This window comes from Leucoraja erinacea, chromosome 19 (genome assembly GCF_028641065.1).
Source record: "Leucoraja erinacea ecotype New England chromosome 19, Leri_hhj_1, whole genome shotgun sequence".
In the NCBI taxonomy this organism is placed as follows: Eukaryota; Metazoa; Chordata; class Chondrichthyes; order Rajiformes; family Rajidae; genus Leucoraja; species Leucoraja erinaceus.
Window position 1 is genome coordinate 5,516,868 of NC_073395.1, and position 27,806 is coordinate 5,544,673.

Here is a 27,806-nt window from a genome sequence, read left to right on the forward strand (position 1 = left end):
GAAGGCAAATTCAATGCAAATAATATCACGAGGACTGGAATACAAAAGCAGAGATGTAATGCTGAGGCTCTATAAAGCGCTGGTCAGGCCACATTTGGAGTACTGTGAGTAAATTTGGGCCCCATATCTGAGGAAGGATGGGCTGGCTCTGGAGAGGGTCCAGAGGTTTTAAGAATGATTCCAGGAATGAGTGGGTTAGCATATGATGATCGCTTGACAGCACTGTCTACTCTCTTCGCTGGAGTTTAGAAACTTACATTGAAGTTTTACCTCATTGAAACTTACAGAATAATGAAAGGCATAAAGTAGATGTGGAAAGAATGTTTCGCTGGTGGGAGAGTCTAAGACCAGAGGTCCTGGCCATTAGAATTAAAGGGCGCTCTTTTAGAAAGGAGGCGAGGAGGAACTTCTTTAGTCAGAGGGTAGTTAATCTGTGGAACTCATTGCCACAGAGGGCTGTGGAGGCCAAGTCAGTGGATATTTTTAAGGCAGAGACAGACAAGTTTTTCATTAGAACGGTGTCAAGGGTTATGGGGAGAATGCAGGAAAATGGGATTAGGAGGCAGAGATTAGCCATGATTGAATGGTGGAGTAGACTGGCCTAATTCTGCTCCTATAACTTGTGAATTGTACTCGTTATTTGAACAATTTTTGCTCTCCCCTTACACCTCAACAAGAGAGACTAACTTCAATTACCAAGCTTTGATTTTTATTTCTCTGCTAGCACCAGTGCCATCTGTTATTTAATTTTGCTTAGTCTTCATCTGATTACACACATTCCCTTGGAAACTTGAAACATGAACTTTACCTAACTCTTCCTATTTCAGAGGACTGATCATTGAATAGAAACAGTAACATTGCATTCCCTGGCCTCTCAAAATTACTATCAACGGCAACACAATTCAAGCAGTTTATCATTAAGGATGGAGAAACTCCCTCGTTTGTTTAAATTACTGAACAAGCTTCCCAGCAATAAATTTCCATCTATTAACACACAAACTAATAGTGTTACTGCTTCTGAAACAAAATTTGAAAAAAAAACTATTCTGCCACTAAAATACACATGAGATTTCCATGCTACCTTATTCAAATAGTACCATGACGTGCTTTTCAAAAAATTGTTTATAGAAACGCAGAAAATAAGTGCAGGAGTAGGCCATTCGGCCCTTCGAGCCAGCACCGCCATTCAATACGAGCATGACTGATCATCCAAAATCAATGCCCTGTACCTGCTTTTTCCCCCCATATCCATTGATTCCTTTAGCCCCAAGAGATAAATCTAACTCTCTCTTGAAACCATCCAGTGAATTGGCCTCCACTGCCTTATGTGGCAGAGAATTCCACAGATTCACAACTACTGGGTGAAAAAAAAATTCCTCATCTCAGTCCTAAATGGCCTACTTATTCTTAAACTGTGATCCCTGACTCTGGACTCCACCAACACCAGGAACATTTTTCCTGCATCTACCCTATCCAATCCTCTAAGAATTTTATATGTTTCTATAAGATCCCCTCTCATCCCAGTTGACCCATTCTTTCATCGTATTTCAGTCCAGCCATCATGGGAATTAACCTGGTGAACCTATTATGCACTCCCTCAATAGCAAGAATTTTCTTCCTCAAATTAGGAAACCAAAACTGCACAAAATACTCCAGGTGTGATCTCACCAGGGACCTGTACAACTGCAGTAGGACCTCCTTGCCCCTGTACTAATTCTTCTAAATTCCAGCGTATGCAAGCCCAGTCAACCCATTCTTTGAATGACAACCAGTCTTATCTGGAATCTGGAGTGGTTCTACTCCAAAAATGACTAAATTTGAAGGAAAAGGATTGAAAAGACTTGGGGAGTAGTCATCTGATTAAAAATAGGCTTCAAATCAAGTTCAAAGTTTACAAAATGTAAGTGCTGTCAGAAACATTTCAGTACGATTATGAATCAACCATTTGACTCAAACCATACCACAACAAAACGTTTACAGAGGTGTTTGCAATGAGAAATAAAACCAGCATTAAACAAAAATACTCACCTCCTTAATATGTACATGGTCATTTTGATGGGAACAGCAGCAACAATGGGAATTGATGATAAAAAACACTGGCGATAGTTCTCTATTCTCAGAATCCATGAGAGAATTTGTAATAAGATCTAATTAGTCAAAGAAGGCATTTTGACAATTGACTGCAGAAAAAGCAGTATTTGGCAGCATGCCTTGATTCAGCATTGATTTCACTCAGATCTTGTATCACAGTCCTTCACATCGGAAAAAATATTTAAAAACTGAACATCTATGCCCTTATGTTTGCGGCAGCAACCAGAATTCAGCCAATGTCAGGCAATTTCCTCCACACCCCCTTTAAGGTTATTTAGTCATATGACCAAATGGTATTAGCATGTCAAGTGCGTAACACCTTTAGGCTATGTTTTGTCCCACAATCTTTCAACTTTTCACAAGATCAAATTCTGCAGTAAAAGTCCCCTCAGATGCAAAACTTTTCTATTTCCAAAAGTGACAAAAAGAAAGATGATGACCTATTATAGTGTTCCTACTAGGTGGAATGAAAATAAAGCAGAGGGAAGAAGAGTATGATTAATAAGTTAAATATATTTACCATTATCCTTGAAAGGTTATAGAGGAAGGAACCAGTTTAATCTTGAATTACTCTAGGTACAGTTAAACTCCGATCTGTGAACATTACCAAATTTCTGCTCCAATGCCGTGAATCCTCCATTTATAAAGCTATTTTTTCACCGCAGTGAATACTATGCTATTTCTCATGAGCAAGGAACACAAGCAACCCCTACATTACACCCGATCAGGTAACAAAAATCCACCCTGACAGTATTCACAAATCAATACCAAAAGATTGTGATGCAGAATAAAATTTGCAACCATGGAAAGAGTGGGTGTGTGTGTGTGTGCGTGCGTGTGTGTGTGTGTGCGTGTGTGTGTGTGTGTGTGTGTGTGGGGTGGGGGGGGGGGGGGGGGGGGGTTGGAGAAAGGTAAAACAGAAAACAAATTTTCTTCAACTTGCATTACAGAGAATTATGATTCAGGTTGTCTTCCTCAAAATCATGTTTGGTTCCCTGAATGGTGGCAAGGAAAAAGGGCAAGTGTAGGCACTGTATCTCCTGCCTTTGAATGGTAAGATGAAGAATGAAATGTTAGTGGCAATGGAAGAGCAAATCACATTTGCTGTTTGTTGCTTCTCCAAATATATGAATGCAGTAAGAGAGACAAATAAAAATATTTAGTCACAATTCACTATGTTTCGGCCAACGCGGATGTGGGAGGAGCTCAAAAGACAAGTTGTTCTTCCCCTTGCTGTCAATTTTAAATATTGGCTGATTTTATTACAATCTCATGATCAGTCTGAAGAAGTGTCTCGAAACGTCGCCCATTTCCTTCGTCCCATAGATGCTGCCTCACCAGCATTTTTGTCTGCTTACAATCTCATGGTGTCAGTATCATGATGATAACTAAAAAAAGATAAAGGACCATCAGAAAATATTTGCTAATTTTGGGCAGCACAGTGGTACAGCGATAGAGTTGTTGAGTACAGAGCCAGAGACCGGGGTTCAATCCTGACTACGAGGCTGTCTGTATGGAGTTTGCACATGCTTCCTGTGACCACGTGGGCTTTCTCTGGGTGCTCTGGTTTCCTCCCATATTTCTAAAAAAGGGCAAGTTTGTAGGTTAACTGGCAGCTGTAAATTGTCCCTAATATGTAGGATAAAACTAGTGTATGGGTGATCGTTGGTCAGCACGGTCTCAATAGCCGAAGGGCCTGTTTCCATGCAGTATCTCTAAACTAAACTAAAACTAAACATTAAGACAATGAACAAACAGTTATGGGCTCCCTTCATGGTTCAACCATGCTTACCAGTACTTCTAAGATGGTTTATAGGCAGAGCCGCCCCACTTAACATCAAACTTTTAATAATAGCTATTCTTCATGTTTTGATGTTGCATTCATTTAGTCAGAAACCTACACAAACTGGAAAGGTAATCAAAACGTTCCTAGAACCATTTCTGATTAGTGCAGCTATGAGGCTCTGTTAGCAAATTGGTAATAATCTAACTGCAAAACAATTTAAACCAATCATCTAATGCAATATTAATGAACATGTTTTCAGCATGAAGAATCACACCTGCCATTAGAAGTGTATACCAGAAGACTGGTCCCCAATCCTTTCCACTCGTCACATTAATTTCATGTTTCATGTATCTTGTGTTTTATGACTGTTGGCAGATCAATTTCCCTCCTGGGATAAATAAAGTTCTATCGTATCGTATTGACTGAAGGGTAACTAGGATCGTGTCCATAGGAAGGGCTGCAAAGGCTAGCCAGGGAACCACAGATTGGTGAGCCTAACATCAGTGGTTTGAAAATTACTGAAAGTGATTCTCAGACAGTATCTAACAACATTGGTAGAGCCAAGGACTGATAGTGACAGTCAGCATGGCTTTGTTTACAAATACTATCTCATGTATTTGATTGAATTTTTTGAAGTGAACAAGAGGATTATGAGGTCAGAGCTGTGAACATCTGCATCAGACTGGGCCCACGTGATAGGCTTGTCTGTAAGGTTAGATCCTGGGATGAGTTTGATAATTAAGTTCAAAATCGGTTTAGTGGAAAGAGGCAGGGATTGGAGTGTTATTTTTCTGATTGCAAGCTTGTGATCAATTGTATGCTGCAGTAATCTGTGCCAGTTCCATTAAAGTTTGTCATCAATATTAACAATTTGGATGACAATGTAGTTAATGTGGTCAATAGATTTGGAGATCACACCAAAGTTGAGGACAACCATCTAGTTTAGTTCAGAGATACAGTGTGGGAACAGGCCCTTCGGCCCACCGAGCCCACATTGATCAATCACCCGTACACTAGGTACCTCAGTTTCACACCCCACATACGAAGGGCAATTTACAGAAGCCAATTAACCTACAAACCTGCACGTTTTTGGAATGTGGGAGGAAACTAGAGCACCCGGAGAAAACCCTTGCGGTCACAGGGAGAATGTAGAAACTTCAAACAGACAGCACCCGTAGTCAGGATTGCGCCTGGGTCTCTAGCGCTGCAAGGCAACCACTCTGCTGCTCCTAATTTTACTAAAGGTCTGAATCACATAAGGAAGTCGGCCAAGGAATGGTAGACGGGCAAGTCAAATCAGGATAAGACATGCACGGTAAATGGTTGGACCCTGAAGAGTGCTTTCGAATAGAGATGTAGAGGTACAGGTATATAAATTCCCTGAAAGCGGCACCTGGATGGGCAAGATAGCAAAGGTGGTGGTTGGCATGCATGCCTTTGTCAGTCATGACAGCAAGTACAGGAGTAGAGATGTCATGTTGTAATTAGGCGTCATTAATTAACCCACACTTGGGAGTTTGCGGACAGTTCAGGTTGCCCAGATATAGGGTAAATAAAGGTAATAGTCACAGACTTTTTCCCCCAAAGTAGGGAAGTCTGAAACTAGAGAGCAGAGATTGAAGGTGAGAGGGGAAAGATTTAAAAAGGGATCTGAGGGTGTGGGTATATGAAACAAGCTAACAAAAGAATTGTAGAGGCAGGTAAAATTACAACATTTAAAAGACATTTAGACAGGTACATGGACAGAAATGGTTTAGAGGAAAAAGGGCCATATGCAGGGGACTAACTCTGTAGGCATCTCGGCCAATATGCACGTTTCCATGCCTTTAAGAGACATCATGTAGATGTATATTAATCCTAACATTTATTAACATGAATTTAACAAAAAAACTGTATATTAAGTATCAGATGTGCAGTCAATTATCCTCTTAATTTCAGAATTTACAGGATCAAATATGCTGCATTTCATGCAATGCTATCAGTTACTAAAAATACTGTTGAAAAGCCTAAAATTCACTTGACATAACCCAAATGGGAAAAATTACATTGAATATATCTGTAAATATTAATTTGGTACACTCCAAAGCTTTTTCTGACAGGAAAGTTAAACAGTTTAACAGTCACCTTCACCCTAGTCACCTTCATAAAAAGTGATATTTATGTAAGGAAATAACAAGAGTAATGACTTGTACTTCACCATAACGTGTCATTCCAACAAGTTATTTGGGAAAAAAAAGTACAAGAGCACATATTTTCTCTGACTTGTTTTAACCTATGCAGCATTTCACTTTATTATCGTGAAATATTTCCTTGTGACACATAACTACACCCACCTGAAGCCATTTCTAGAAATGTTTAAAAAAAACTCCCGTAAAAATACTCCATTAGGACGAGTCATAAACTTTATAACCTGGTAGCCTCCTCATACTTACTGGTTTTGTACATTACTGCAATTGGAAAATGGCCCATTTGAACTCAAAACTCTGGGTTGAAAGCTAGACCAACACCAAGATTGGTGAGGCACATCATAAAATCAAATACAATTAGTAACTGATTATATTAAAGCCAGTCTGTACAAGAGATGTAATTTTCCATTTCATTTGTAGGTTTATCCAATGCTTTTTGCTGAACTCATAGCATCAATAGGCAATGCTGAAAATAAAGTGTCTAATATTATAAAATTTCATTAAACATGATCATGGTGTCAACAAAAGGAGATCAAATTAAAAGTATTGCTTTTCCCAACCAGCTCCATTCCCCATGTACAGGGGGACGCGAGTGTGAGGTTAGGTAAAAATGGTGGCAGTCAAAGATGGGTTGCCATGAGATTCAGAGCGAGCTGTCAGAAGGATGAATCAGGCAGGTATATCTTTCCGAAACCATGACATTAAGAATCAAGTGTTCAAGAAGGAACTGCAGATGCTGGAAATTCGAAGGTACACAAAATTGCTGGAGAAACTCAGCGGGTGCAGCAGCATCTATGGAGCGAAGGAAATAGGCGACGTTTCAGGCCCAAACCCTTCTTCAGACTGGATCTGAAGAAGGGTTTCAGACTTCTTTGAGTCTGAAGAAGGGTTTCGGCCTGAAACGTCGCCTATTTCCTTCGCTCCATAGATGCTGCTGCACCCGCTGAGTTTCTCCAGCAATTTTGTGTACATTAAGAATCAAGACTTGATACCTGCATGCTTACTTTCAGTGTCTGATGTACAAGGACACTCAGGTCTCGTTGCACCTCCTCTTTTCCTAATCTGCCACCATTCAGATAATAATCTGCCGTCCTGTTCTTGCCACCAAAGTGGATAACCTGAAATTTATCCACATACTGTATCTGCTCACCCACCCTATCCAAGTCACCCTGCAGCTTCATAGCATCCTCGCAGCTCACACTGCCACCCAGCTTTGTGTCATCTGCAAACTTGGAGATGTTACATTTAATTCTCTCGTCTAAATGCAAGATGAGGAATTGCATCTCATCTTATATCTGGAGGAACATAGCCTTCAGGAATCAATAATTTCAAGTAACGTTTTTACTGGTAGTTCTGATGCAAGATTATTCTGTCATATTATCTCAGTGTTTCTCCAGTCGGTGATTGATCTAATGGACATTTTCCAACATTTTCTTTTGGGTTTCAGGCAACAGCTCTAATCGGTTTAAGAAGGAACTGCAAATGCTGGAAAATCGAAGGTACACAAAAATGCTGGAGAAACTCAGCGGGTGCAGCAGCATCTAAGGAGCGAAGGAAATAGGCAACGTTTTGGGCCGAAACACTTCTTCGGACTGATGGGGGGGTGGGGGGGACGGGGAGAAGAAAGGAAAAAGGAGGAGGAGGAGCCCAAGGGCTGAGGGAGAGATAGGAAGGGGAGCAGACAGCAAGGGCTAACAAAATTGGGAGAATTCAATGTTCATGCCCCCAGGATGCTGATTCCCCAAGCAGAATATGAGGTGCTGTCCCTCCAATTTCCGGTGGTGCTCGCTCTGGCCATGGGGGAGACTCAGGACAGAGAGGTCGGATACGGAATGGGAGGGGGAGTTGAAGTGCTGAGCCACCGGGCGGTCAGGTTGGTTAATGCGGACCGAGCTGAGGTGTTCGGCGAAACGATCGCCAAGCCTCCGCTTGGTCTCACTGATGTAGATCAGGTTGGTTAATGCGGACCGAGCTCTAATCTGTGCTGCACAGCTTTACCATATCAAATTAGTTTAACTGCTCTCATTGACTATGCGTAAATTTGGTGCGTGTGCAGATGTGGTGAAGATGTCGCTATTTAGAGCATACTGCACACCCCTCTACACTGCGTACCTGTGGTCGAACTATTTAAAGACAAGTATGCAGAGACTAAAGGTGGCATATAACGATGCCATGAGAACACTGCTAAGACAACCTAGATGGTGTAGTGCCAGTAATATGTTTGTGGCTGCAGGAGTCAGTCCTTTAGAAGCTATCCTAAGACACATGTATAAATTCATTTGCAGGATAAATGACTCTAAAAATGTGCTTATTGTGGCCTTGACAAACATAAGGGTTAGCACTACACGCTACGAATCCCAGTTGTGGAGACAATGGTAGCGTTGTCACGTTGTAGGACATTGATCATCTTTTAATCTGGATTTTTAACTTAAGTATTGTGGGTTTTTGTTAAATATAAATTATGATGTTTTTATGTGATATACCATGATTTTATATATATTTATGATATTTGATATGCAATGCATTTTTAATGTAATGTTGCCCCTTGTCTGGACCTTGAGTCTGTAATAAAGTTTATTATTAGTATTATTATTATTAACCAGACAGCTTCATAAATATTGGGTTAATTTTGGTTACCATGGCCACAACCCTCGAGATACTCCCATTGTCCTACCCATCCCTCATCCATCTTCTCCAATTTAAAATCACTCGTTTCCCCACTTTTCCATTTCTGATTAATGCTTTGACCGGACAAAATTAACTACAGTGCCCTCCATAACGTTTGGGACAAAGACCCATCATCTATTTATTTGCCTCTGTACTCCACAATTTAAGATTTGTAATAGAAAAAAATCAAATGTGGTTAAAGTACACCTTATCAGATTTTAATAAAGGCCATTTTTAGACATTTTGGTTTCACCATGTAGAAATTACAGCTGTGTTTATACATAGTCCCCCCCCATTTCAGGGCACCATAATGTTTGGAACACATGGCGGTACGGGTGTTTGTAATTGCTCAGGTGTGTTTAATTGCCTCCTTAATGCAGGTATAAGAGAGCTCTCAGCACCTAGTCCTTCCTCCAGTCTTTCCACCATCTTTGGAAACTTTTATTGCTATTTATCAAAATGAGGACCAAAGTTGTGCCAATGAAAGTCAAATAAGCCATTATGAGACTGAGAAACAAGAATGAAACTGTTAGAGACATCAGCCAAACTTTAGGCTTTCCAAAATCAAATGTTTGCAACGTCATTAAGAAGAAAGCACTGGTGAGTTTACTAATCGCAAAGGGACTGGCAGGCCAAGGAAGACCTCCACAGCTGATGACAGAAGAATTCTCTCTATAATAAAGAAAACTCCCCAAACACCTGTCCGACAGATCAGAAACACTCTTCAGGAGTCACGTGTGGGCTTGTCAATTACCAATGTCCACAGAAGACTTCATGAACAGCAATACAGAGGCTGCACTGCAGGATACAAACTACTGGTGAGCCTCAACAATAGGATAGCCAGGTTACAGTTTTCCAAGATGTACTAAAAAGAGCAACCACAGTTCTGAAAAAAAGGTCTTGTGGACAGATGAGACAAAAAATAATTTAGATCAGAGTGATGGCAAGAGCAAAGCATGAAGGAGAGAAGGAACTGCCCAAGATCCAAAGAATACCACCTCATCTGTGAAACACAGTGGTGGGTGTGTTATGGCCTGGGCATGTATGGCAGCTGAATGTACTGGTTCACTTATGTTCATTGATGATACAACTGCTGAATTGTTGCATAATTAATTCTGAAGTGTATAGATATCATATCTGCTCAAGTTCAAACAAATGCCTCAAAACTCATTGGACGGCGGTTCATTCTACAGCATGACAATGATCCCAAACATACTGTTAAAGACACAAAGGAGTTTTTCAAAGCTAAAAAATGGTCAAATTCTTGAATGGCCAAGTCAATCACCTGATCTGAACCCAATTGAGCATGCCTTTTACATGCTGAAGGAAAAACTAAAGGGGACTAGCCCCCAAAACAAGCATAAGCTAAAGATAGCTGCAATACAGGCCTGGCAGAGCATCACCAGAGAAGACACCCAGTAACGGGTAATGTCCATGAATCGCAGACTTCAAGCAGTCATTGCATGCAAAGGATATGCAACAAAATACTAAACATGACTACTTTCATTTTCATGACATTGCTGTGTCCCAAAAATTATGGTGCCCTGAAATGGGGGTCTATGTATAAACACTGCCGGAATTTCTACATGGTGAACCCAAAATGTATAAAAATGGCCTTTATTAAATTCTGACAAAGTGCACTTTAACCACAAGTGATTTTTTTTTTTCTATTACAAATCTCAAATTGTGGAGTACAGGGGCAAATAAATAAATGATGAGTCTTTGTCCCAAACATTATGTAGGGCGATATAATTTTTTCTTTCACATGATGCTGCCTGAGATTATTGTTTCCAGCATTTTCTGACTTTTGTTTCAGATTTCCAGCATTGGCTGTTGGGTTTTTTTTTTTTTTTTGAGAACATTACTTTGGTAATAAATCAAATCAGAACATATGCTATTTCAACTTCCTTCATCAAGGAATTAATGTTCCTCTTAATTGAGGGAGAGTAAATGCATTAAACACTGAGTATTTGTGCGACCTTGAAATTAAAAAGCTAAATGCCTGTCATTAATGACGCAGGTGTGCATGTTGGCAAGGCCTATTTTGGGCACTCATGTTTGTCTTGCAAAATAGAGTTTCATATTCGCATGAAAGAGACTTCACAAATTATAACCACGTGATAACCAAAGTCTTTTTTCATAAACCATTCTGGATAACAATATTAACATCTTTAAAATTACCCATGATCCACACAAAAAAAATCTGAGTGTTACTACTGACCTTAAACTCAACTGAGGAACTCGCATAAATACCTACAAGAGATCAGACATTGGGTATCCTATGGCAAATACAGTGCCCTCCATAATGTTTGGGACAAAGACCCATCATTTATTTATTTGCTCAAGAAGGAACTGCAGATGCTGGAAAATTGAAGGTAGACAAAAGGCAGCATCTAGGGAGCGAAGGAAATAGACAACGTTTCGGGCCGAAACCCTTCTTCAGACTGATGTGATGGTGTGGGGAGGGGGCGGGAAGAAGAAAGGAAGAGGTGGAGCCAGTGGGCTGAGGGAGAGCTGAGAAGGGGAGGAGAAAGTAAGGACTACCTGAAATTAGAGAAGTCAATGTTCATATCGCTGGGGTGCAAATTGCCCAAGTGAAACATGAGGTGCTGCTCCTCCAATTTACGGTAGTCCTCACTCTGGCCATGGAGGAGGCCGAGGACAGAAAGGTTGGATTCGGAATGGGAGGGGGAGTTGAAGTGCTGAGCCACCGGGAGATCAGGTTGGTTATTGCGAACCGAGCGGAGGGTACTTATCCAATTAAAATTTAAGATGAAGGTTATTTAATTTCCTCCAAGTTGTGTACACTACAGAGAAAACAGGTCTCAGAGGTTATGGGGAGAAGGCTGGAAATTGGGTTTGGAGGGAGAGATAGATTGAACCATGATTGAACGGTGGAGTAGACTTGATGGGCCAAATGGCCTAATTCTATCCTATCCCTTATGACCTTATGAAGCAGAGCTACAGAACATTCAGTACCAAATTAAATGGCACAACTGGAGAGGTTGAACCACATGCACAATTCTATATTATTGTAAAAGTATTATTTTATGACTGTAAAACTCAAATTTCACGTGGACCACAATAAAATCAGAATGCAGAGAACAAGCCAACTGCACAATATCAGAACGTGCCACTTTATGCCTTGTGCACATTTAATGCTTGAACAAGATTAAAATGTCTGCATCTTTAATGACTTCTTAGCATTCCCCAATTTACACCTTTCCCACAACCACCTCCAGGCTTAAAATAAATGAACCTGCATATGGATTAATGTTAATGCAGCCGTGCTTTGAACCACAGTTGACATATTAATGGGAGACAACAGAATACAAACTGCTTTCTACTTAGTAGATCAGTTTCAAAAATTCAACACATAAAAAACTCACTGAAAGTCTATGGAACTCGATATAAATATTCTATCTATTGTGGATCCAGGGAACCACGGAATTAATAACAGAGAAAATGAGACCATCAAGTAATCAACAAAAAAACGTAAGTTTTAATATTATACCAGTGTTATAATGCAGGACAAGAATTGCATTCAAGATAATTGTTGTATAACGCACAAAATTATGGTGGTTTGTGGTAATTAATTCATGTGGAATCCTCCGTACCAGAATGAAGTGAATGAAGGGTAGTTCCGATTAACTTTATCTGGTATGAAGCACACATGGAGAGAAAGATCATGTTAAATGCAGAAAGTTTGAATGTGAATGGGACAGTGGATTAAGTGAAATCAAGGAAAAGTTATAGATTGATACTTCACTAATACTAATTACAAATAGTGTTGCAAGCAGCCCCTCTGCTCACTGGATGAATCACTGCTAAGCAGAAGAAAGGAAATCCAAAAACGAGTTTAGCAATTTACTAAACACGCTCTATTTTTAAAACCTTTATAATTCAACTGCACAGTCATATGACTTATGGCATTTGCTTCCCCGTTAATTTGTTGACTGCAAGGGAGGACAAGTTTAAAATCTGTTGATTTTTCTTTCATTGTGAAGGAGAAATTAGGAAGTACCAAAAACTTCATCCAAATCTATTTAAATATTAAATGAATCTGGGTGAAGTTTAAAACATGTGAATACCTTGATATTCTTTCCAAAATTATTGCTCCAGTAGCTGATAGTACGGCTAAAACAAGAATTAAAAACTTCAATCACACACCGCAAAACTCACACATTTCTGTGCCTGGTGTTTGCACTGTACGCATGTCCTCCCATTCAGATTCCACAACTACTATGTTTAACATTTAGCTGTTCAATCAATATTTCTACATTTATTTACTTGGTGGCAATTTTTCAGCTTTAGTTTAACATTCCTAATCATTAAATACATCTATTCCAAAAAAACAAATTCCAATGAAGTACAAATTGCTGCAGATCAGGCAGCCAATAAACTGTTGAAAAGTCAATTTTAATTGAATTCATGAGGGTAATTTATGATCCACAAGTGGTTAACAGTTAATAAACCTTAGGCCAGGAGGAAATGTCAATCAAATCTGAGCAAGGCTGCAGAAACATGGAAGAGCACCTTTTATGTTGTGAAGTCAGGAAAAATAGGATAAGCAAAGCTCAAAGGACAGGGGATTCAAGCAATATCTTGGAGAAGTTGAATTAATTGATGCAGTCAATAGATCATGTGTGTTAAAATAATTGTAAAACCCAGTAGTAACAGAAAAGTAAACTCTAGCCGTACTGGGATGCAGACAAGATGGGGAGGTGGGTAAAAAAAAAAAAATCAAAGGAGATATGAAATTTGAAACAGCCTGTTAAATAAAATATATTTTCGCACAGCTTTAGGTCACATATTAGTGAAGAAATTGAAACAATGTCAAGGTAGTTCAGTTTATGGACAGCGAGATCACATATGAGTTTTTTGATGTCCTACGTTTGATGCTAGAATTGAGACAGTAGGGAACTAGCATAGATAGTAGGAAAAAATGTTGATCGTATAAATGCTGAGGTATCCAAACATATAAAAGAGAGCCTGTTTAAAAAGGATCACTAGGAACAAATAATAATGAAATCAGTGCATAATTGAGGAAAAAGGAGAGAAAAGGGGTAGACTTGGCAGCTGAAGTAAATAACAACCAGTTTATCAAGTCAGGAGAAAAAGGAGATACCATTTAGAATTATCAACAGAGCTTATGAAGGCTGCTCCAGAGGACCATTTGAGGATATTAATCCAGGAAAATAGTGTTTACTGTCCAAGTTTTGCAAAAGAGAATGGCTTTATATTTTTAAAACATTAACTGTGTAACATCTAGCAAAGTTGAAAACAATTACATTTTCTGAGGAGAGGAGCAAGTAGTACAAAATCCAAGAGATCAAACAAGTCAAATTAGGTTCAGGGCCATTAGCAAGAATGGAGAGTGAACCCATGTTCGAGTCCTTCCTGAACAAGCCTCAAACCTTCCGTCAACATTAGAATCTCTCTCTCATACACAAACAGTTCCCAGTCTATCACCCTCCAATCCTAACATTTATCCCTTTTCTCTCCTCTTTCATTTCAAACCTATTTCTATCCCCTTCCCAAAGTCCATGAAGAATTTATGATAAACACCAAGGGAACATACGTTGGAATCCAAACCAGCTAGATGAAACATCATCGTTATGGGAGATGAAAAACATTTTTTTTTAATTTTACTTTATTTTTAGTCTTGTGAATGTGATTTTAGTGTATTAAACTTTTTAAAATCTTAACAGTATTTCTCACATTTTATATAATCCAAGTGTTATTGAACATTTATTGTTATCAAAAGGACTACAGCAGGTCAAACTGGGAGCTCACCACCATCTTCTCAATGACAATTAGAACAAGGAAATAAATGCTGGCCTTGCAAGTGATTCACAGTACTAAACAAATAAAAACTCAGGTTATAGAATTTACGACAAGATTAAATCATTTAATTAAGAACACTAGTGGAGAGTAACTTTTAAACCCTAATTCGCCTGGTAGAAAACACAATATAGGATCTAGTTTCAAAAAAATTTGAATGCGTGATCATGGTGGTCACGAGTGATAAGTATGGCATGATGCGAAGCTTAGCACAAGTCCAAAGGACTGCTAGAGGTTTTTTAGACGAACGCTAAAATCAAGACCGGAGGCGATACAAGCAAAGACACATAATATTCTCTATTATATGGTACTAATGTAAAGCTGACTTCTACACAAAGTTAAAATATTTTTTTACTCAGATATTTGTCTCTCCCTCTGGAATGCATTCGTTAATATAGAGAAAAATATTCTTCCAAGATTGTGTCTGAATTTCTCCCATTGTCCATCTCCCTCCAAAGAAACTCTCCAATTCAGAAAATATGTAAGCAATACTTGATCATTATATGAAATATACAAGCTTAGTATATTTTTATTTTCTTGCAAACTATGAAAATGTAATTCAACAACTCAATGTAATATTAGAGAACAAAACTCACCATGTATAGTTCAGTTATTTCAGAATGCAACTAATTCAAATGTTGTGCTTCACAAAAGAACAAAGCCAGAATGGTACCCCAAAATACTACAGAGCATAGCTTTTAAGGTGAAAGGAGCAAAGTTTAAAAGAGATGTACGAGACAAGTTTTCATTTCAAAACAAAGAGCGGTGAATGCCAGGAATATGCTGCCGGGGTTGTGGTTGAAGCAGATACATTAGTGGCATTTAAAAGACTTTTGGATAGGTACATGGAGGAATTATGGGTTATGTGCAGGCAGCAAATAATGGTCATGGCATCATGTACAGCACAGACACTATGGGGCGGAAGGCTTGTTCTTGTGCTGTAATGTTCTATGTTCTAAAATCAAGGCTCAGGCAAATTTTTCCCCACACTAGTGTTTAAAATTGCAAACAAGCAAGCAGCATTCATCAAAGGTGCATCATTAATTGGCACCTACTATTTACTATACTGTGTACAAGTAATTCAAACTTAAAATACAACATTAATGCAAACTAGCTAAAACAGCACAAACCAATTATGTACTTACACTGGTTACTCTACGATAGATCTGAGCAGCATTCTGACATTCCGAATATGGATATTCTGACGTTGCCATCTCTAGCATACACATCCCAAAAGCGTAAACATCAACAGACTCGTCATATTTTTCTTCATACATCTCAGGAGCCATGAACTCAGGGGTACCTTAAATTAAAAGAATGTTTCAGACTCTAACATACTCAGTGAGTATAGGCAGACGATGATGTTGACGATAACCTGTGGGGAAAGACAAAGTGGAGGCGAAGGAGAGCCCTTCTCAGTTACTCAGTAACACACCATCACAAAAGTTTTTATCTGCAAGGTAGCCAGAATGGAGGACAGAACCAAGTTGGGATGAATTAATATTCTGCAGTCACTAAACCAGAAAGTAAATGTCTCAAGGTTTAAATTTCCTTGTAGCTTGAATGATATCATGTGCAGAATAATTACCTCTTTTATCTGCTTCATCATAAAATGGAGAAACAGCCAACCTGAAGTGCAAGTGCATGTTATTTCATGTAATAAAATTGTTTTAAACGTTGTTGATACCCAACTTAAATTGCAGTGCAACAAAAACAATTAGTTAAACTTTTTCTATGGGCAGAGTTTAAGTTTATTTTGTAGATTATTCAGTTTCCATCAATTGAAATTAAATCCATCAGTATATTTCAAGGAAAACACAGTTAATCAAGATAATCTATAGCAAATCTGACCAACTATGTTTTGTACACTCCAACCAGACACAAAATTGCCTTGCAAATGAAAACTATTGCATGAACACAAAATGTAGGCATTCAATAATCTTGATCTCCAAATCGTTAGAAAGGCAACTCACCACATCTTTTTCTATAGCACTTACCGTTCAACTGCAGTACTTTTACGTCTACTGCAGCTGGGGAAATTAGACGTCCTACAGTTGAAAATACTTGGAATACAGAAAATTGAGTAAAGATGGCTCATCAGAGCAACCAGACAAAATAAAATGCCACAGAATACAATACCGTGTGCTAGTTCCAATTTGCAGCTACCTTCAGCTTTTTTTCAAACCGTAACAAAACAGTTTTATTTCCAAAATTTTCATCAATGCGGTCACCTTTATCAGTCACTTCAGTAAAACCATTTTGCTTCTGCTATTATATTCCAAAACCACCACTAATAAAAAATAACCTTCACTTGATAACAAGCAACTTACCTATTACACTTTTTGCAAATGATGCCCTTTTTAACGTAGCAAGGCCAAGATCGCCAACTTTAACTGATCCGGTAGGGCCTGTAATGAAGATGTTGTCACACTTCAAATCCCTGTGGATGATGGGTGGGGTGCGGGTATGTAGAAAATGGAGCCCTTTCAAAATCTGACGGCACCAACTTCGAAGCACCTTGATCTTCATCACCTTAAACCTTTTCAAGTATCTGCAATGAAAATGGTGTATCTAAAGAAACTGCTACACTAAATAAGCCGATCTTACATGCTCAAGCACGTATAATTTAGTTCTCATATGTTAGTATTCGATATGTTATACGATGGAACTATTTATCTCAGGAGGGAAATTAATTTGCCAACAACCATAAAACACACAAAATACATGAAACATTAAAATAAAGTGATGAGTGGTAAGGCTTTGGGGATGGGCAAAGATTGAGGAGGTGGTGGGGGTGGGTCAGTCTCAGTCTATCCTACGACAGAAGGGGAGGAGTTGTAAAGTTTGATAGCCACAGGGAAGAAGGATCTCCTGTGGCGTTCTGTCCTACATATTGGTGGAACCAGTCTGTTGTTGAAGGTACTCCTTAGGTTGACCAGTGTGTCATGCAGGGGGTAAGCTGTATTGTCCAGGATGCTACGCATTTTAAGGAGCTTCTTCCCTTCCAAGACCACCTTCCAGGAATCCAACTCCGCCCCCAGGACGGAGCAGCCTTCCTGATGAGTGTTGATCCTATCGGCATCCGCTGCCTTTGCCCTGCTGCCCTAGCATAGAAGATGGCACTGTCAGTATAGAAGATGTCAGCATAGAAGATGGCACTGGCTACCACCGATTGGTAGAACATTTTCGGCATCTCACTGCAGATGTTGAACGAGTGGAGCTTTCTCAAAAACTACAGGCAGCTTTGTCTCTTCTTGTACAGGGCCTCATCGTTCTTGGACCAGTCCAGTTCACTGTCCAGGTACACTCCCAAGTAATTGTACGCCCTGGTAAACTGCACATCCACACCATTGATGAAAACAGGGGACTGAGGTGTTCCTCTCCTCCTAAAGTCCATCACCAACTCCTTAGTCTTATCGGTGTTGAGCTGCAGGTGATTCAGACCACACCACTCAACAAAGTCGTTGACTGCGCCTCTGTATTCAGCTTCCCTCCCCGATGCAGCCTCCCCTCACCAATTCCAGACCAGATGTACCTATGCACTAAGCAATATTTTTATTGCATATTCATAATGAATAATACCATCTTGATAGAATGGACTTGAATGCACGTAGTTCTTAAACAAGTGGTAGAGAAATAATGCAAAAGCCAGATATGGGTCTGGACTAATTTCGCAACACTTGCCATTTGCTTTCTTAAATGTATGCCTCAACATACCAATGACAAACACTGGCAAACTAAATCAGGGATTTTAAATCCATCCCAACAATGTGCATTTATACAATTCCAAATTGTTTCATTTGAGAACCATTAAAAAATTGTCAAAAAGTCATGAGGGCAGATTACCCACAGATCAAAGAGGAAAATATTTTTTTTAAGTGTTAAAGTGTTTAGAGATTTTTCTAAGAAATGGTGCAATTCTTTGTTTACATCATTAATACAAACTGGCTGATTTGGTATTGTGGGTTCACATACCCCTTAAAGATGCCCAATGGTATTATTAGTACTGTTTTTGCAGGTGAGGTGGCATAAACCTGCAGGACTAGAACCAAAATCAGAAGTAAATGAAATATTGGCAGGAAATATTACGAACTCAACATTTTACAGTAATGAAAAAAGAAAAGAAAAAAAAAAATCATAGGAAAATTGCATCACGTTGCAAATTATAGGCAATTCAACCAAACGGTATTGTGGCATGAAGATATTTGTCACTGATTAGAAAAAGACGCTTATGTTTAATAATCACTGAATAATCCAAATTACATGCCTGGCATGTACTATTGAATAATCCACAAGAGGGCACCATGGAGGCCTTCAAAATGTTTGTGGAGCCCCAACCTTAATTGACATTGAGTAAACTATTCAACAGCTGGATTGATCTTAAATGAGTGAATAATTAATGGTCTGGCTAGGCGAGCATAAAAATGGCAAATTGAATTGAATTTTCAGTTAGACATGGTGGTTAAAAAGGTAACCAGCCAGCCAGCGATCCCTGTTACACTAGCACTATCCTACAAACTAGGGACAATTTACAATCTTTACCAAAGTAAATTAACCTACAAACCTGTACGTCTTTGGAATGTGGGAGGTGACCGTAAACCCATGTGGTTACGGGAGGAACGTACAAAATCCGTACAGACAGCACCAGTAGTCAGGATCAAACCTGGGTCTCTGGCGCTGTAAGGCAGCAATTCTACCGCTGCACCACAGCGCCCAAACTTTCCAATTTAACATGAATCTGAGGACTAACACTTTCACTTAGAGGGTGATGGTACATGGAACAAGCTGCCAGAGCAGGTAGTTGAAGCAGGTACTATAACAGCATTTAAAAGACACTTGGACAGGTACATGTATAGGAATGATTTAGAGGAAAATGGGCCAAATGCAGGCAAATGGCATGGGGCATCTTGGTCGGCATGGACGGGTTGGGCTGAAGGGCCTGTTTCTATGCTACATGACTCTATTCCAAGAAAAAGACAGTCATAGTTCAAGCCAATGCAAGTTCCCATAGCTATGCCTTCAATTTGGAGAAAGGGAATGAAGTCATTCAATGTAAGCAAGTGTTCAGCCAGATAGAGTAGCAAAGGAAAGAGGCAAGTTGGGCACGTGTTCAAGGGATAGAAAATAAACCGTCAAACGTTAGGGTGGGGCAGGTGGAGAAGAGATGGGCAAGCAGATGGGGTAGCATCAGCACAGGAAGGGCCCCACTATTGGATAAATTAATAGGCATAGTTTAAATGTAGTACAAGCACAAGTAAAAGCAAGAGAGGAATAAGCATCAATTCCGACTGTCATTTTTAATTCCTGTTTGGCTCCAAGTTGTTAAAGGTCTGTAAAATGGCAAAATGTGCTGTATTCATGTTTTGTTTTGTTTTTAAATTGAGAGAGTTCAAAACAACTGTTGGTGCAACTGTTCAAGCTTTTGCCTTATAGCCTTGTGTGGACTTGTACATTCTCCCCGTGATTGTGTGGGTTTTCAGCCACATTCCTAAGAAAATTAATCCCCAATGCAGAACATTGTCATAAAAAAAAATATCAAAGGGCTGTTGTTGAGCATCTAAGAGATTAAAAAAAAAATTGTAGGTGTACAGGAAAATGAGGGAGAATTGGACAAATTAATTTAGTCTTCTGGGAGCAAGCATAGACGTGATGTGCCAGATGGCCTCATTCTGTGCAGTAATAACGAACAGGTTAAATAACCACAGATTGATTTGGCAGATTGAAATTATAATTTAGAAAGGCAGTAAAACAGATTACATGTTTAAAGCAGGTGCGCTTCTAATATTGTTAAGGAAATAATAATGTAGGGCGTGTGATGCCAGTGTATTTTTTTGCAAAGTCTATTGCAAGGTCCTGCATGGCAGAGTGATTAGGGGAAAATAAACATACGAGTTCCAAGCACGAGAAAATTTTGCTTTTTTTTTTTTTTTTTTTTAAATTGTCTCAATTGGAGTAAACAAATAAACATTCATGCAAGTTTTGGTGATTGCCAAGTTCAGTGGAACTCTATAGCGAGTCTCATGATTTTGGTTATATATCATAATGACCTGGATTTAAACATAGGGACAATGATGTAATGTTTGCTAATGACACTAAACTTGGCAGTATACTCAACAGTGCAGAATAAAGTTCTAGGCTGTAAGAATATATCAATAGCTTGCTTCGGTGGGTAAGAGTGGCAAATGAGACAAGACAGTCAAGATAGACTGACAAGTATTTTAAATATGTGGTTTGCATTTCAAATGCGTCCAAGGCACCTACACCAGTAGCGATCTATCCTATGTTTATTCATGTACAAAGTTTTAATGTTCAACTACAACAATTTTAATCTATCTTTAAAAACATGCATAACTGTCCTAAGAAAAACATGTAATTAAAGATAAACATGAAAAAATACACATTAAATCAGTCACCATCAGAAGCACATGTTCCTGACAATTATTCCTCATCATAACCAAAAATATTAAATATGCTGTGAACTTCCAGTAATTAAATGTCTTTTTTTAAACACAAGCTGTGCATAACAAGCAAATAGTCAAACATGCATGAATCAGAAGCAATAAATGCCAATTCAGATTAAAACTGCACTTACGTTTTCAGAGTACCGGATGTCATTAGTTCAGTCACCAGCACTATACATTTCTTTCCTTTTAATGTTGATTCCCAAGAATCATAAAATCTGACTATATTCGGATGTTGCAAGCCCTTCAACATTTCAGCTTCTTCTTTAAACCTCTGCCTTTCTGATTTTGACAATTTTCGGTCCTGTTAATAGAAAGAAAGCATTAAAGATTGTATCAACAGCAAATCAGTAAATTTGCAAGCAGATAATTCTGTTTCCAACATAAAGATAATGTGTGGTGTTCTTGGATGGCAGGTTTATTATCTATATCCTTACACAATGAGTAGATTGTTTATTAATAAAGCTCAATGGACAGTCAAAATACTTGCTGGGGAAACAAACACAGTGAATGAACTAAAGCATGGATAAATAATTATTTACAGTTTGGTTACACTTTATTAGGCAACTAAAGTGACTGTCAATGGTGCAGCCTATAGAATAGCAGGGATGTGAAATTTAAATATAGGAGATATGATTAGCAGGATTGTCAATGACATGAAAATTGGTGTTGCTGACCCAGAGGGTAGTCTTGGGCTACATGACAATATCAATCAGTTGATACGCTGGATAGAGCAAATGTGGATGGAATTTAACTTGTTAAGTGCAAAATCATGCACTTTGTGAGGGCTAACGTGGGTTGGACATATAGAGTGCAGGGTGGGGATACAGAAAGTATTGAGACAGAAAAATAATGGTGTGCAAATCCAAATATCCCCTAAACGTGGCTGCATAGATGGATAAGGTGGGTGAAGAGATGCAGAATATTCACGCTCAATGGCCAGGCAATGAAATGAGAGCCGGAAAGTTATGATAATTTTTTATAAAACACTAAAAAGTACTGCGTAATTTTGTGAAGCGGCCGATTCGGGACCTCCAAGCCGCGGAGTGTACGTCCGTCCTGACATCGGAGTTTCGATCATCCAGACGAGAGGGTTTGTACATCGGGTCATCCGTAGCATCGACTGCGGAGGATTCATGGCCCCGACCACAGATGAACAAAGGAGGATGACTGACTGAACGTTATTGCCCTCCACGACAGTGAAGAATGTTGATTCCACTGTGGTGGATGTTCTATTGTGTATTGTGCTCTTTTTGATTGTATGGCTGCACGGTAAATCAAATTCCACTGTACCTTAATTGGTGCATGCGGCAATAAATGTGAACTTGAACTATATACACTGTAAATGGATCAATTGTAATCATGTATTGTTTTTCTGCCAACTGGTTAGCATGCAACAAAAACTTTTCACTGTACCTTGGTACATGTGACAACAAACTAAACAAACTTCTTCAGACAGTATTTATTTGTCTAATGTTGATTCTTGGCAAATATCCAATTTTTTATTATTTCTTAAATAAATTTGAAAAGCATGCTTTGTAATCGCCAGAAAGCAAATTGCCCTTTACAACTATTTCGCATACACCAAGTCCTCAATGTGCCGAGGAGCAAGGGCACCGATTTCTCTTTGTGTGGAAAAAGTTACCCCTCAGAATCCTATGAAATATTTTCCCCTTCATCTTAAATCTTTCCTCTGGTCCTCAATTCACCTACTCTGGGCAAGAGACTCAGTGCATTGAAATGTATATTTCTAGTGCATTTTAGATTTCTCGAAATTAACGTTTATTTAACAAAATAAAAAAGTAACGTTTCCACAAACATATACCCCCTTTATTATTGTCATGGTTTGATTACTCTAAATTTAAATCAAAAGAAATGTACGTCAAAAGGAGGACGCATACTTTCAAAATACTCAGATTTTTTCTCCGAGCAAAACATAATTTGTATGACTGCAAAATCAGGAAAAGTTATGATTATTTCTTGTCCCTTTTTCCAACTACAAACAAAAAAACACATTTATAACACATTAAAAAAATTTTTGTCAATGTTTCTGTAGCGTGGAAGGCACTGGCGTTGATCCGGACTGAGTGGGGGGAGGGGATATATCCCCCCACTTTTGAGGTGGGGGATGGCCTGTATTATTATCCCCCAGTTTTTGGAGGTCAAGCAATAACAAAAATAATAATTACCTGCTCCTATCTCTTATTCAGGCCCTACATTATCTTATACTTCAAACAAAAAACATTGAAATCATACTTTTACAATGCACTAAAACATGATTTTAATACATCAAATTTCATAAAGTCCCTACCATGGGAGGGGATCATCCCCCTTCCACACCCTCACCCCACTAGCAAAAACGCTCCGCTCAGGCCACAACTTGAAACAAAGGGTCTGGACACTGATCATAGTATTTATACAAACTTCTGCCTATCCACTCCTCATCTGAATCTGCCCATCACTTGCTAGCTCCTGCTGCACCCCTGACAAAAGCATTATTAGATTATCTGTCACTTATCTCACCATTCACAACTGCCTATTGAAAATTATCAATTTGGTATTGGTTAAGAAGGAGGAGGATTTGGTATTGGTTGCCACTTGTACCCAGATACACCATACTTTGTTTTGCATGCTAGTCAGACGGTGCTGGCTTGAAGAGCCGAATGGCCTACTCCTGCACTTATTTTTCTAAATCATATCATACACAAGGACACCAGGTGGTGCAAAAGAAAAAATAAACAAAGTGCAGAATATAGTATTGCTGATACAAAGTAAGCTCAACTACAAAAGTATGGATAGCAGATTGCAAATTCATCCCGATTATAGGAAAGATTTGTTCAAGTCCGATAGTGATGGTAAAATAAGGTGTTCTTGAGTCTAATGACACATGCTTTCAGCTTTTCGTATATTTTACCTGACAGAGAGAGGAGGAAAAGAGAATGACCAGGATGTAAGTTGTCCTAGATTATGGTGGCTGCTTTCCCGAGGCAGCATGAAGCATAGATAGAATTGATGAGGATGGGGGAGGGTAAGTTTGAAGGCTTGTTTGCGAGGTGGGCTGTGCTGCATTCAAAACTCTCTGCAATTGCTTGTGGTCTTGGGCAGAACAGTTGCCATACCATTAAATAAGCTCACATGGTGACCACACTTTAGTCAAGAATCAAGAGTGTTTCATTGTCATATGCATGGAAACTGAACAATGAAATTCTTAGTTCAGCAAGCCAGAACATGAATAATTTCGGAATTCCTGTGTTAATCAAGTTTCATTTTATGCACATAATTTGTATGCAATTATCTCCAAACACTGGTTCTAAACAGAGGAAGCTCATGTCTAAATACTTTTTTTGTGTAAATTGACTTTGTTGGCTGGACCCTTTGCTGAAGACATTTGACTATTATAACTCATAAGTCTTTCCTTTTGCGTTTTGCCAAGTACTGCAAGCTTGATTAAGCAATTTTTAATATTTGAGGAATGAAGTTGATGTCATGAATTAATTCATGATGGGTCTTTTTTAATGACGATGATAATATTCTTGCTATTGAGGGAATGCAGCGTAGGTTCATCAGGTTAATTTTTGGGATGGCGGGACTGACATATGATGAAAGAATTAGTCGACCGGGTTTGTATTCACTGGAATTTAGACAGATGAGAGGGGATCTTATAGAAATACAATTCTTAAGGATTGGACAGGCTAGATGCAGGAAAATCTTTCCTAATGTTGGGGGGGGGATCCAAAACCAGGGTTCGCAGTTTAAGAATATGGGGTAGGCCATTTAGGACTGAGATGAGGAAAAACTTTTTCACCCAGAGAGTTGTGAATCTGTGGAATTTGCTGCCAGGGAAGGCAATGGGTGTTTTCAAGAGAGTTAAATTTAGCTCTTGGGGCTAATGGAATCAAGGGATATGGGGGAAAAACAGGAACTGAGTACTGATTTTGGATGATCAGCCATGATCATATTGAATGGCGGTGCTGGCTCAAAGTGCACAAAAAGGAAACAGATAGAGATGGAGAGAAGAAATGAAAGTAGAGGGGAACAATGGACACCATAATTAAAAGGCAGAATTATTATTAGGAAGTGGGGAGAAGAAAAAAAAAGAAAAAAAAGGAAACAGAATCAAGTTTCACCCAACATCTGAAGTTCATTCTGGCTAGTCATACCAGTGGATGTCAATGAGCATGGAGACATTAACAGCCTTAGAATCTCAGGACATAAAAAGTAAAATGTAAACAATTAAGCATGTAAGTTTTGGTTCACAGGTAAAATTTGTATAATTAAAACACATCAGTTTTGGCTGAAGGGATATGTATTTTTTTAAGCAAATCATGTTTCCCCATTTCAAATCAGGAATTGGTCCAAATTCTGATTTGAAAGTGTGCATTACTTGCACAATCTAATAATTTGAAAGTAAAGGACAATTTGGAAAGCCAATATTAAATGTTTGTTTTATGGGAATTAAATCTGGTTATTGTGGAGTGGAAGTTGCCTGTGCTCAGTTTCTTTTAATGTGGGATAGCCATTGTATGCTTACTATACAGGCTTCAGGGCTTGGTTGATTAGAGAAGATATTTTTCACACCACAGGAGTATTATGTACAATACAGGTTTCCTTTATCCAAGGATGAAAATGTGTAGGATTCAGCTTAAAGGTTTACTGAACCAATACCTGGAATGAAAGTCATAGAAAACTGCAGATGCTGGAAATCTGAAATAAAAACAGAAATGCGGAAACACTTAGCAGCTCAGGCAGTTTCTATGGAAAGGGAAAGAGTAACTGTTTCAGGTTCTAATAAAAAGTATTAGTGTTAACAAAAATAAAGAGTTGACATTTTAGGTCATAGACTCTTAGTCAGAACCTGAACACACCATCATTTTCCATAGGCACTGCTTAATGTTCTAAGTGTTTCCAGTATTCTTTTACTTTAACACCTGCAATGGACATGTTGAGTTGCAAAGAAGGATTGGATACGCTAGGCTTGCACCACCTGGAATTTAGAAGAGAGAAAGGGTAGTTGATCGAAAAGAAGATCCTGAGCAATCCTAATAGGATGAATAAGGAAAGAATAATTTTCTCTGGCGGAAGAATCTAGGATCAGGAACAACTGTTAGAAAAATAAGCGATTACTTGCTTCGGACAAAGTTTTGCTGTATGAGGACTTATTTTAAGCTATTTATTTAGCGCTCATTTTATTAGCAAGTTCTTCTCATTGTCTTTTGTAATTCTGCAAAATAAATGATCAACGTGGTTTCTAACAAGCTTTCTATTTTTGATTTTATGTTCATCATCAATTCAGACAAGATCTGTTGAGCTGGACAACCATACAGGCAAAATAAAGGAAAAGGTTATATTTACCAAAATTATGCATGAATTGTAGGATTTAATACTTGGTACTTGGTTGCTTGGTCCTCCAAATATTCCAACTGGAATTTAAACTGAAGGTGGCGAAGGGGGAACTCAAGCCAGAAAGGGTAATACAAAACATAACAATAATAATGATCTTTAACATAGAAACATCCCCCACAATGGTTTCCATTATTGTATTGTATTCAAATTGTATTGTATTGTATTCAAATTTATTGTCATTGTCTCAATTAGAGACAACGAAATGAATTTCCCTTTACAGTCAGTATCATAAAAATAAATAAATAATAAATATTTAGAATATTTAAATATTAAAAAAATAAAATAGAATTTTTTAAAAAAGCACAAACACAGAAAGTCCACGACACAACACAGTGGCACCAAGGCGAGGAAGGCACCATTGACAAGCCAGCCTCCCCTCCGATCTTCCCAGATGTTCATCCGTGGTTGGGGCCTTCCGAGCACCCGCAGTCACCGCCCCGGGTGGCCCGATGTTCAGGCCCTCACGCCGGGCTAGTGGAACGCCCACACCGATCCCCGACGGTGAACATCCTCCTCCTCAGCGGCCCGGACCTCCCGATCAGCCGCCTCCCGCAGCCGGAGTCCGCAGCTCCCGAGTCCGCAGGTCGAACCGGGCAGAGTCGCAGGACCCCGCGTTGTTGATCAGCGCCGCCCGCGTTGGGAGCTCCGCAAACCGCAGCTCCATGATGTCGGTGCAGCAGGTCCAGCAATCCAGGCTCCAGACGGCGACCCCCGGTAAGGCATCGCCAGCCCCGCGATGTTCCAGCGCTGTCCCGCCGCTGCTGGAGCTCTGGTCGATCCCGGCAGGAATGAGGGAAGGCACAATGTCCAGTCCCCATCCCCAGTTCACCCATAGTCGGGCCTATTGAGGCCTCCATAGTTGCCGCTACGGAGGCCCGATGTTCCAGGCCGTTCTCGCCGGATGATGTTGCTCCGGCGTCGGGAGAGTCCTCTCAGCGGCTTGGGACACCTGGAATGGCCGCTTCCTTACCGGAGACCGCGGCTTCCGAAGCCGACAAGGCCGCGCCGGTTGGAGCTCCACCACTGGTGATCTCATCGAGAGATCCCAGGCTCCCGTTGTTAAGTTCAGCGCCGCCGCCCGCAGCTGGCCGCTCCACAGACCCACAGCTCCGCGATATTTTTTTTCTCGGCGGTCTTCAGGTCACCGGAGCTCCAACGCTGTGACCCAGGCAAGGCATCACCCGCTACACGGTAGCGCTCCAGCGCTGTGCCGCCGCCGAAGCCGAGGTGCTGGGCGGTCCCTCAGGAAAACGCCGCTCCAGGCCCGCTGATAGGCCGCGAGGATGGGTCGACGGTGCAGCCCGGAGAAAAACTGCCTCTCCGACCAGGTAGGGACCCTAGAAAGTAGTTTCCCCCTCCCCCCCATAA

The 27,806-nt window shown here is 39.6% G+C and overlaps 1 protein-coding gene across 8 annotated transcripts in view; it reads right to left on the reverse strand.

Moving 5' to 3' along the window:
* Positions 1-27,806, reverse strand: part of LOC129706134 (serine/threonine-protein kinase WNK1-like) — a 94,980-nt gene that overhangs the window by 50,887 nt on the left and 16,287 nt on the right. For all 8 annotated transcript variants that reach the window (XM_055650142.1, XM_055650143.1, XM_055650141.1 and 5 more), the window contains exons 2-4: positions 21,167-21,339; positions 16,905-17,125; positions 15,720-15,877 (exon numbers count right to left, since the gene is read on the reverse strand). In XM_055650142.1, the coding sequence (XP_055506117.1) occupies positions 15,720-15,877; positions 16,905-17,125; positions 21,167-21,339 (552 nt within the window). The remainder of the gene's footprint in view (positions 1-15,719; positions 15,878-16,904; positions 17,126-21,166; positions 21,340-27,806) is intronic.